The following is a 12036-nucleotide window of genomic DNA, read 5'->3' as shown; positions in this document are numbered from 1 at the left end:
TTATTGATCTAAGTCAGCTTGAATTCCAACTATCGATTTTTCCACCGGTTAATTCGAATGAGATAAAAAGAACGGTGAATGATTATTTGGAACCAGGGTATATCAGATAAACGAAGGTGTTCGACTTTCAGAGAGTATTCAAAAACGAAAACAGAAGGTTTCAAGATGAATTCATCAGAACCTTTTCAGTGTGGAAGTCCAATAAATACAGCTCCAGCTGAACCTGTTCGTGTTTTACAACCCCCGACTCCAAAATGTCATGAACCGTATCAGAAAATGTCCAGTCTCAAAGGAAACAAGATTAACAAGCTTTGCACCCTCGCATCCAGGCCAAACTCCTCGGATGTTTTAGACTCTGTTGGTGATTGAAAGTTCCCACCCACCCCCCTGCCCGTAATTCGGGTTCATCCTATTTACCATAGCCAAACTGGTAAACGAGTGCTTCTCGCCTGACTGATTCTTTGTTCGGAACCCGCCGGAACAGCAACAGCAAGGTTTGTTTGTTCATCGTCAGTGAATTAGATGGATGGCATTCCGAAAAATTAGATTATTTCATCTTTTAGCCCCCCTCGCTCTTGTCTGTCACGGAAGAATGAACTTTAGTCAGCGAAAAACCCGTCCACAAGCAATGTACGTGCTTGTGTTTGGACGCACGTGTTTTCTCGCGAGTCTGAAAATGGTTCTAGATTTTTCCAGGGGAAATGTTCACAGTGATTTTCTTGCGTTGGCTCTGTTTACACAGCTAATTTGTTCTTTTTTTCTTCAAAATTGGTTACAGCCGTATGCGGTTTCCCAACCACTACCCTGGCGGCCGTCTTGGTACTTTGGCAGACTGTTCTCAACCTACTCGTGAGTGCAGAAACGGTAGGCGAGCAGATCAACTCCGAACAAAGTGCCTGCGTTCAGTCGCTATTTTCGGACAGGTACCGCATTCCCTCAACAGCATTCACCGCCACAAGCGAACAGGTTGACACCACCGGATCTCGACGATATGCAGCCGACGCATTGCGGTGAGTAGCCTCTCCCATCATGCTCGTTTGTTTTCTGGTCATGTTGTTTGATTCCACAAGTGCCTTTGAGCAACAGGGTCATGATCTGACAGTGCTTTTTTTTACAATGAACTGAAGAAGTGTAACTGTACTTACAGATTCAACCGACAGTACTAATCTGTTGTATTGTGGGTGGCCGTCTATTGGGGTTACGCCTGCACTGAGCCTGCCAGACTACGCGATAGGGAGAAGACAGAGAACTCGGGACACGGCTGTATTGTCAAGACAAAACATACAGAGCGTCTGCGTAAATATATAGGATGACTAAATGGTCAAATATGGTCGTTCACTTGTCCGTTCTGTACAGCCAGTGTTCCGGCCGTGAGCACTTTCAAACCCACTACGCTGGTCGTATGTTGCTAAGCCGTGTTCGGTGAGAGCCGCCAACTCACCTACTTTCCGAACGTGTCGTGCCGATGGTGACCTTGGGGATGCGTCACTTTCTGCACATGTACTTTTTTCATGTCTGGGCGCGTCCTGACATAACCGAATTGTTAAACTATTTAGTTTTGTTCAAGGTTTAAACCACTGGTTTTAGATAGTCCTCATTTAAATTTGAACGATTTCGCTTGAAGAAAACGTGATTTAATGAGGATGAGTCCTACTGGGTACGTAACACATGAACAAACAATCGAGACATTCTACTCGACGGGGGTGTTGCTGCTCTAAAAGCGTAGCAAGCACGAAATGCTTCCCGGGTCTTTCTGACAAAATTTCGGTTGTCTGCGATTGCCCCGGGGAGCTATGATCGATTTTTCTCCTCGTTTGACTGAGTATGCGTCTGTACCTGGAACACACCAACAGATCAATATAATGTGAACCTGTCTGGCGTTTCATCTCGTCACACTCGTCACTGTCCTAACAACAAAGCGACTATTGAGAAGAATGTTGGTAGCTCAGCGAACAGGTCAACAAAGTCATTCACAACGACAAACATCTTCGTTGTAAATTGCTTCGGTCAGATCCATACTCTGTTCAATCCTCGCTGCGGTTGGGACGAGTTTCGACCAATGTGATTGTGCATTGGTCTACTAATCTATCCGGTGCTGGACCGTTAGTTTGAGGGATGACCTTGATTGAGCGATAGTCACCGTTGTCACCATTGTGCCCAACCGCCGTATATTCGTGCAGGACAAATGCTCTAGTAAAGATCGATATGCAAAGAGTCTTGTGACCTTTGAAGGGTTGGAGCATACATCTGAGTATAATGTTCGAGTCAGCAGTAGAATTGATCCAACACAAACTGGGCTGAACAGTTCGATTAAGAAGCGACAGTTTACTAGGATCGGTTGCATGCCATATCCTGCAGGGTCTCCAACCAGGTGCAAGTAGGATCACGTGATTTCCATCTAGGAAGGCGCACAGTTTGAAGGTATCCCCTTCCTTGAAGTAATGCTGGGTTTCGTTGGAACAGGTCCTGTGCATGCCCAGCGACCTTTTGCCGATAACCTTATTCTCTCCATTCCTGCGAAAAGATCACAGAGACAGACTGAACTGAATCCCAATTGAATCTCTCGTTTATGGTGTCCTTCCACTGAGTATGCTGCACACAGGCCACCTCATTGTCCAGTTGGAAGTGCGATATTCGAGATATCGCAGTATATTTTCATGAAGGAAACTACTCACAAGGTTGATGAAAACTCTTCGACAACCCAGGACCGGTTTCACCCTTCTTGGGGCTCATCAGCTCCCCGAGCTCCGTCAATCTTATTTTCCACTTGAAGCTAAATCGTATGCAATTTGCGAACTACACTCATTTGCACACCAATTTAACTTTAACAGAGTCTCATTTGAATCACAGCTGAATCTTCCTTAACTGAATATGATGCACAAAGGCCACCACCTCATGTTCCTCTTGGTGCGATATTCGAGATTCCACTGCCCACTTTCCCGATGGAACACGACTCCGATTTCTCGAATATCACACGTCCAACTTAACAATGAGGCAGCCTTTGTGCAGCCTGAAGAATATCATAAACGAGAGATTCAATTTGGGTCTCCGGTGAAAACCAAATTGATTCGCAACTGAGTGTATTTGTCGTAATCAGTCCAATTTGGATTCAAGTAGGGAATAAGGTTGACGGAGCTGGGGGACTGCGCCTAGCTGATGAGCCCCAAGAAGGGTGAAACCGGTCCTGGGCTGTCAACGAGTTTTCAGCAACCTTATAAGTAGTTTCCTTTATAAAAAATATACTGCGACATCTCGAATATCGTACTTCCAACTGAACAATCAGGCAGGCTTTGTTCAGCACACTCAGTTGAAGAACACCATAAACGAGAGATTCAGTTGGGATTAAAGCACGTTAAAGCACAAACAGATATGAACAAAGTCAATTCATTGGAAATGGCAAATAAGCATACAATACCTAAACTACCCCTCCTAGAAGACTGCACTAGGTGGACAAGCCTTCGATAAGACCAGGCAGTGAAAATCTGTTGCGGAAGAAAACGGGGATGCTCATTGTCTGGCGGTCGGGGGCATCGGAGGTCTTGCTTACGCAGTCGTTGAGATGGTACCATGGCTGATAATGGATTATTTAGCTTATTTAGTTATTTGCACCGTGTGGATGGGTTGGCTGTGCTTGGCCAACCAACCTGAAAGCACCATGTCACAGCAGGCGCGATCTTCTCGTAGTTGCAGACATTAGGTTCTATATCACTACGGGATTGTCTTTTCTGGATTCTAGACGGCCTGTCCGAACGCATCAACACGTACAATGAAGAATTCAGTGGTGCTTAACTGACCCACCGCGACATCGGAACAAAGTTGTTCTTGTCACGAACAACGGCTTCTTGCTTTTTGGAAACTCGAGAAATCAACATCAGGAAAGTGAACAATAAATGGAGCGAAGAGACTAGAAAGGAAGGTCACTTTGTAAGGAATTTGGAATACCATATGCAAGATGGGATATACAGGATAACACTGAACAGCTTGGGAAGATATTTTTCGGTGAAGCGTCGACGGTAAGGGATATAACGTCCAGAACCAGTGTTACCCAAGAGAGGACTGGTACTCGCTATATGTGACCTCAATTAGCAAGGTCGGATGAGATACAACTGCAGGAGTTGAACCTGCATGGACGTTGATACAGACCCAGAATTCGAGGCGCCAGGCGCCTCTAGGGTGGGTGACCTAAGTTCGTCATTGCTGATAACTTCATGTCATCCAAAACGCTCTTCGGTAAAAAAACGTTTCCATGAGTCGGGTTACCCTAAAAGGATCTTTCAATGGACGCGTCAGCAGTTCATGATTTCCATTAATGCGTGAGTGCATGTCGGATGAAAACGTTGCGTCTAGAAGGGCTGGCGTCGCTAGAGCGAAAGATACGTAATCGGGCAGGGTGATGCTTGGCGAACGTTGCCTCGTAGAGGAACAAACGTCAAAAGTAATCTGTGAGGCGATCGTAAAACAGCTCGACACTAGAGACTTTATAGGTCCGCTCTAGGCTTCGAACGGATATCTAAAAGGACCACAGGAATGGTGTTGGTTCAGTGGATAGTACCTCAAGCTGACGATGAAATCTTCAAATCATACTGTTTGCCTACAAGTCGTCGGTGTTAGTGTGGATCCAATGAGGGCCTAGCTTCTTAAGGGTCAAAGTAAAATATTGTGTAACTTGGAGCCTCAATCGTCGATGACAGTCTCCGGGTAGCTGTACATGGCCATCCAGCGTTCTTTGAATATTCAGAGACTGGTCTCAGCGATTTCGTGTCGTACAGAGATGGCCTCAGGTAACTGGGTGTAGCATCCGACAGTCATAAGGAAATAGATAATCCTTTGAAGGATAACAAGGTTAATCTGGGATCACGTGAATTAAGTGACCAATGGGAGAGGAAGAGTGGCGCTGGATTTTGACCAGAGAGGAACAGCCCACGCGTGTATACTTATCCACACCAGGCCAGACATTGAGCTGGGATGGGCAGTGCCGTGGAGAACATCGGAGATCTGCTGTCTGAAGGTGGTAGGTACGGTAGAGTGCGGATATCCGGCGTAGGCGTCACGGGTGATGAGGTCCGCGAAGTGAGCAGTTCATATAGGCGGGTAGAATGCCCGGTTACTCACGCTGGGTTGCCACCTTGGCGTTAAAGTCGATTTTGGTCTATAGGATAGATGAAACACTCTTGAAAATGTGTTAGACACCATCTTCCCTCTACCATAAGTGTACCGAGCTTCCATGCTAAACTGCCACCAAGTCGGGATGTCGAATTTTTCCAACAGAGTAGCTTTTCGAGCTCGTGATCAATACTGGGAGTGCCGGACGGCGGAGTGGGTACCTACGATGTTACGGGCGCGATTAGCACTAATCCACATATACCACAAATGTATCAGTCGATCACATATTGTCTTCTATTTGTTGGTTTCCAAATGTTAAATCTCCAGCTGTACAAAGCGACCGTCTATGTCCCAGCTAAATGATCGTCATCGTGATGGGAAGCACACCGTGATTTATGTTACGTAATCTCTCCACTTTGATGTTATAGCTGCAGTCTTACAGGTATGAACTACAAGTGACGTTCCTTTGCGCAACGAGGGAAGTCTCTGAAACAGTATTTTTGTGGGCTAGCGCATCGCGTGTGTGGAACTGAAAAGTTGACGGGCTTGGTACAAATGTGCCTTATTTTTTTACACTACTCATGAGTAGTGGTGAGCAAACGTAGAATAATAGGTCTCTGCAATGAACTGAGTCGAATTTCCAGGTTTACGAATTTCTCTTCCAAGACCATACATACACTTTTGAGGGTAACTGAAATGAAGGCCGAACAACGTCCAGACTAGCTAAATCAAATCCGACCGTGTAAGAGTCGTTCTGATCCTCCTCCATGGATATAGCATACCTGAGTGGAGCTGACCCAGAAGTTTGGATGGTTGTGTACGACTGCCCGGAGACCCTCTTCGCCGACAGAGACTCCCAGTTGTTGAATATTCGCAACTTCCCTTACAGAATGGGAGTGGAGGAGTCCATGGGACCTTCCAATTTCATAATCGATGCAGATCATTGGTGATTGATCAGGTGGCTGTTGATCCACTCTCCGAGCCTGGCAACTGATTTACAAACGTTTCGTCACCGCTTCGGAGCACGGCGCACTGAAAATGAGCGCCAGCATTGCAACACAACCGACGCAGACTTCGGTGTAGGATTTTACGTCTCGGGGATGAAAAGGGTGAGTGCCCCCGAAGGGAATCGAACTCTCGACCCCTGGTTTACGAGACCAGTGCTCTAACCACTGAGCTACGAGGGCTGGGGCGGTTGACGACGCTAGATTATGCGAATCATGTGGCAGGTGCTGTTGTATGAAACTAACAGGTAGTGAGTGCGGCATGTTTCAAGCTTTTCTGGAATGAACTGTACAATCATGAACAAACAACACAGGAAATGATGCAGGCAATGGTACTCGCTTATTTGCGTCTCTCCTACTCGGTTTCTAATTACCTTATGTACGCCATGCAAATGGCTGCCGGCTTCAAAACTGTGTACACGCGTTGTTCACATCAACATGAGATGTGAAAACACACTAACTAAGGTCCTCCATACAAACGCCATTGCCTCATAAAGAATAGTCTTTACATGTGGAAAATCATTTCATTAGACGGAGGCATGCTGTAGCGTTTGGTTGCATTTTTCTAAACCGATACGTCTCCATTTACTTGCTTGGCCTACGAGCCCACTCCTCTGTAGACAGTTAGCGGACATAAGCCAACTAAATGTGCCACTAACTGGTGTCATTTTGGTAACACACGATTCGGTCATGCAACTTCCATATATGTATCCTTTAATACTGCATATCCTAAGCAAATGTGTGGGATTTCCTCATAATAGTGTTTTGGTGGACACGTTTCAGGACGACTACTGTGTGTGTGTGTGGTATACGGAGGAAAATTAAATTTTACTCCCAAAAACACCTCATAAACAAATTCAGCTGCAACGCGGGAAATTTTTGTAGCAACTAAATAAGGACCCGTGCGTGTATTTTGTGTTCTCGTCCACGTTGGATTTTTTGCTTTCATGGCCTCTTGATTGGTCTCTGTTGGGTGTTAGGAGGTTCTCCCTTCAATGTGTAACATTTTCGAACCAAGTCTCACAGGATCTGAGATTTTCTCTTCCAAGGGTTGTGCTGTTCGATGGATGTGCAACTGAATGACTAAACAGACGCCATTTTGAAGCCCACCTGTTCCTGCTCGGCCGGACTCCAAAGCACGTCTTATAGGGTGTTAATGATGAGTCAGTGCAGTGTGAACATTCCACATCTTGGGTCTTCTCTAAAAAAATATGTCCCGTTGTTTTTTCCCCACTCAGAACTGAAAATACCGACTCCGCCTGGTGTCCACGCAACAGAGTCGGTCCTGAGTTGAATGAATTTGTCCAAGTGGATATGGGCGAACTTAATGTGATCACCAAACTCGTCATCAGCGGTCTGCTAGTTGAAGGAGGAGTAAGTCGACGCAGTTTGCAAACTTATGTCACCGCCCATTTTTTGTAAATCTTCCCCTGTTGATTAGGAGAGGATAATAATCCACTCTGAAGAGTGAACACTCGAAAAAAAATCGATAACTGCGTCCCAAAATCAGCCACAGTTTCGTATAAAAGCTCCCGGTTTCATGCAAAGGCGCATTTTCCCGTTGTTATCCCCTGTCCGTCCTCCCCGTTCTTCTGACACAGTTATTTTTTGGTTCTTCTCTTTCAGGGTTCAAGATTCGCGCCACACTTTTTCATTAGGTACAAAAGGGAATCAACAGAATCTGAGTGGCGTACTTACCGTCAATTGCGACCAGTACAGGCAAGTGCTTTTTTAAAGCATTAGTCGAAGCCACTCCAACATTGATATCTATGGAGTAGTTTGACGTAGCTCATTCTTGAATGTGGTTTTGTTTTGCTTTTTTACGCCTCGGTTCGATCGATCCGTGTATGACTCGCCTATTTCAGACGATCCTTTGACCTATGTGGATTATGGCTCAACTGTTTTTTTTTACTGTTATTACTGCTTTTCTTGAATGTGGTTTTGTTTTGCTTTTTTACGCCTCGGTTCGATCGATCCGTGTATGACTCGCCTATTTCAGACGATCCTTTGACCTATGTGGATTATGGCTCAACTGTTTTTTTTTACTGTTTTTAATGACTGCTTAGTTGATACGACATTGCGGCTGCTTGTTTGTGTTGGTGATGGTCATGGATCTGAAATGAATATCCAAAGTGTTTAATCAAAGCTTACTCCTTGATAGCGAGCAGACTTCAGTATGGGGGGTTGACTGTGCTGAATGGTTTATGAACGCCGTTTATCACTGAAGCCGCATTTTCTAACCTTGTGTGGTGATGACCACTTTGTTGTAACTCCAGCACTGACTCACAAACAGGTTCATCCGTTTTCTCCTTTCGCAACCCCTTCTCTTCCATCAGACTTCCCAACTGCTGGGTAGTAGCTCAGCCTTGGTACCCAAATTTGTGGTTCTGGACCCCCCGGTGGTTGCTCGGTGGATACGAATCTATCCATATCGTGATTCACCCGCCTTTGTTTGTATTCGGCTGGAGGCCTATGGATGTCGATCTACAGATGACCTTGTTGAGTACCAAATTCCTGAGGGGAGTATTGCCGTCCCACCGTACCACGCACCTCCCTCTTCAAACATCCTACTGAAACCTCCAAATGATCGAACGAAAGACAATCATACTCGATATTATCAAGCTGGGGGCGGCAGCGCTTTCTCTGACACGTCGTATGATGGCTACCGAATTGAACCAGGAAGCCTTCTGGACGGGGGTTTAGGCTGTCTTACTGACCTTGGAATAGCACCGCAGAACGTTGCCCCAACTCCTATGGCTACCTCTGTCTCCATACCTTCTAGCGTCCGCGGTGGATCTTCAGAAGAGTCTAATCGATGGTTCGTTGGGTGGCATCGAGATCGGTGGCGGATGTCAAAAACAGAAGGCAGAGAAGATGTGGTCGATATGCTGTTCCGGTTCACTACGATCCGTAGCTTTAAACGCCTGAAACTGTACGCATCGAATAACTACCGGGAGAAGGTAAGGCCCTTCTTGATGGAATGTATTATCGGCTACTGACTAAGGCTCAGTAGTCAGGTTTCAAAATAGAAATAGTGCCACTAAATTTCCGTCTACCTTTTGTAGGTTCGCCTACCGCGTCGTATCGAATTGCGGTTCAGCATACGTGGAATTCTCTTCTCAGGGCAACCTGTCATCGCTCAAGATTTTTTGCCTGACAATCGAACAAATGGCGTGATGAGTATTGAACTCGATTTGAACGACCGGATAGGCCGGGTTGTTCAATTAAAGGCCTTTTTTGCCGATGAATGGATGCTTTTCAGTGAGATCAAGTTCCAGAGCCGTAAGTTATTTGTTACTAGGGTGTTTCCATCCTACGTACTGCACTTTTTCACGAAAATTGCTCATTTTGTTGGGTTTTCCAAGTGGTGACATACTAAGATGAGCTACACGGGTGACAGAAAAGCGTTCCCGATCGTTGTAGGAATGTGTTAACACCAGGTTGCAGTCGATTTGCTGCAGCCCGGACACGACTAGCTTCGTATTACTTTGTCCTGCGGAGGCGAGTGCACCGATCGACCAATATAGAGGCCTGTTTACCTATGTGGAATCACCGACAATCGGCTTGTGCGATCAGACGCAACGTATACGCTTTGTCTGAAGTCATCCGCACACAGCCTGTTGTGGTATGTCTGGTACCTGGATTAGCCCTATTGGAGACGCCCATCCGAGGCGAATGTCTTTTGAATTCGTTTTCGTTTGAAAAAAGACCTGTCAAGCTGCTCATCGATGGCAAATATTTTACGCACCCCGTTGCAGTGTTTCACTAGTGTTGACCTCAGCATGTGAGCTCGAGATAGCTCAGTGGTTGGGGTACGAATTCACTGCCTCTAGGCTTGGGCAACCTGGCAGTATCTCGGATCCCATGCTTCTTTCGGGAGGTTTGGCAGTGTAGAATACTTCGACGTATTCAGGAAAGCCCACTTGAGTGACGCGCAAAATCACAAGCCAGAAATTGTGGATTCTTGAGATTTATCAATACTACATGTATAAAATACGTTATGGGAGGGTTTCCGTCCAAACTGTTGCACGAAGTAGTGCAAGTCCAAAGCAAGCCCGGAGAAGATGGCAAATCGATCTTAGTTTGCGACACGCGCCTGAGTACAACACGTGGTAACGCAAAATGGTCAAAAAGCGCGCGTAAAGAATGGCTGACCGAATTGATTGGACAAGTCAGAGGGATTACAGTTGCATATAGAGTCTATGAGGTAAACGCAGTAAACAGCAGGAGACAAGGGAAGAGTTTGACAGGGGGAAGGAAATACAGGCAACCAGGCACCGAAAGGTGCTACAGCTGCGTCATGAGACTGCCATCAGGTACATTCATTGGACTGCACTATGTACGTGGACCTTACGGCAAGCGTCACTGTCCATTTGTGTGTGTGTATGTGTGTGTGTGCGCGAAGTGACTGTTTTGCTGTACCGGTGTTTTACTGAGTGACACCAAGAGATCCTCCTTTCCCTTAAAACATGTTGTCAAACAACTTGTCTGTACTTGTATACGATCTCAGTCTATTCTTGATGAACCAATACGTGCTACAGTATTGAAAACGATGCACGATTTGCACGACTTCAGTCTGCGGAATTCTACTACTTGAAGTAAACCTCCAATAGTTGGGTATCTCTGCATACGTATTATTGTTTTGAACTTCCACGTCAGTTTCGACACCTGTTCACATTTTTGGAACATTCATTCTCCAATGGATGTGAAAAGCTGAAGGAGACTACGGGTTGGAGCCGTTTTTATGGGACGACAGAACGTGTTCATGACCCCTTCCTCAGAGTGACCGTACAAAACGTTGACCCACCCAAATATCGGGCTTGAAATGGATGTAAAAGCCAGAGTTGGATAAAAATAGCAGGTTGCCATCGGTTTCCTCCCCGAGCACTGAGATTAGGCGAATAACAAAACAGAAAATGTGTAGCCACTTATCGGAGACTCAATATAACACATATGCTGAGTGCTTCAAGGCTAAATAAGAAAGTGAGCATTGGTGGTGAACTGAGTGAGTGCAGATCGATGTGGCACGTGTTCTTCATTTTGTTGTGGGATACTGTCTACAAGCATCCTCAAAGCACACCTCTCCTAATGGCCTTGTGATTAAAGTCCACATATTCGACAGAACGGTTCTGACACTTTGTTTTTTTGTTCAAGATAACACAGGAGCAGTTCAGATATGATAGGATTCATCGTTCGTTTGTCATAGGAGCCAGTCTTAGGGCGACTGATTTGTTTTTCACCTGGGTTGTCCCTCCATGTGGGAGCACTGTATGTTGTGAGTTGTCCCTAGGACATAAAATTCCAAATGAATGACTTACTCTCTTTCCTTTTTGACACTTTCAGACTTGGCGACCGATCCAATACTGTTTGATGAGTCCACCGGTACTCGAAGATCCAAGAAGGAGCCCACATCTTCTGGCAGTAAGTGGATGTGTTTCTCGTACTTCGTTTGCGTGACTACAGAAGCAAGAAACCTTCAAAAAGTATGTTGCTAATAGGGATCTTCATGAAGATAGAGTGGGTTATGAAGAAACTCTCAAATGGTTGACTGCACCAGAAGATAGGTAGGGTTGGATTATATCTGCCTGTATGGACTCGCCCCTTAAGTCGGATAAAACCACGATGCGTACTTGCAGCTACAGGGGGATCAGCTTGACCCCGGTTGTAACGAGACTATTGGCGTCAATTGTGCTTCGTCGCCTTACGGTGGCTCGTGAGATGCTGACTCGAGAGCAGCAAGCGGGATTCCGGCCTGGTAGGGGTTGCGCTGACCAAAGCTTCACACTGCGTCAGGTGCTAGAACAACGCCATACGTATAAGCGACCCACGATTCTAGTATTCCTGGATTTCCGAGGCGCATTCGACTCGGTTGATCGGTCTGTTCTTCTTGAGACGCTTGCCCACCAAGGAATGCCCCGGAAGTTTGTAA

The 12036-nt window shown here is 45.9% G+C and overlaps 1 protein-coding gene across 1 annotated transcript in view; it reads left to right on the top strand.

Moving 5' to 3' along the window:
- The window catches only part of T265_01050 (hypothetical protein), a gene marked incomplete at both ends in the record, with an annotated part of 46481 nt that overhangs the window by 24940 nt on the left and 9505 nt on the right, over nucleotides 1-12036 (top strand). The window contains 5 exons of the mRNA XM_009164993.1: nucleotides 779-1010; nucleotides 7346-7481; nucleotides 8444-9067; nucleotides 9173-9389; nucleotides 11451-11528. Coding sequence (XP_009163257.1) covers nucleotides 779-1010; nucleotides 7346-7481; nucleotides 8444-9067; nucleotides 9173-9389; nucleotides 11451-11528 — 1287 coding nt within the window. The remainder of the gene's footprint in view (nucleotides 1-778; nucleotides 1011-7345; nucleotides 7482-8443; nucleotides 9068-9172; nucleotides 9390-11450; nucleotides 11529-12036) is intronic.

This window comes from Opisthorchis viverrini, assembly GCF_000715545.1.
Source record: "Opisthorchis viverrini unplaced genomic scaffold opera_v5_11, whole genome shotgun sequence".
NCBI lineage: Eukaryota > Metazoa > Platyhelminthes > Trematoda > Opisthorchiida > Opisthorchiidae > Opisthorchis > Opisthorchis viverrini.
The sequence above is the reverse complement of the archived record's forward strand: the minus strand, read 5'-3'. Positions and strand labels throughout refer to the sequence as shown.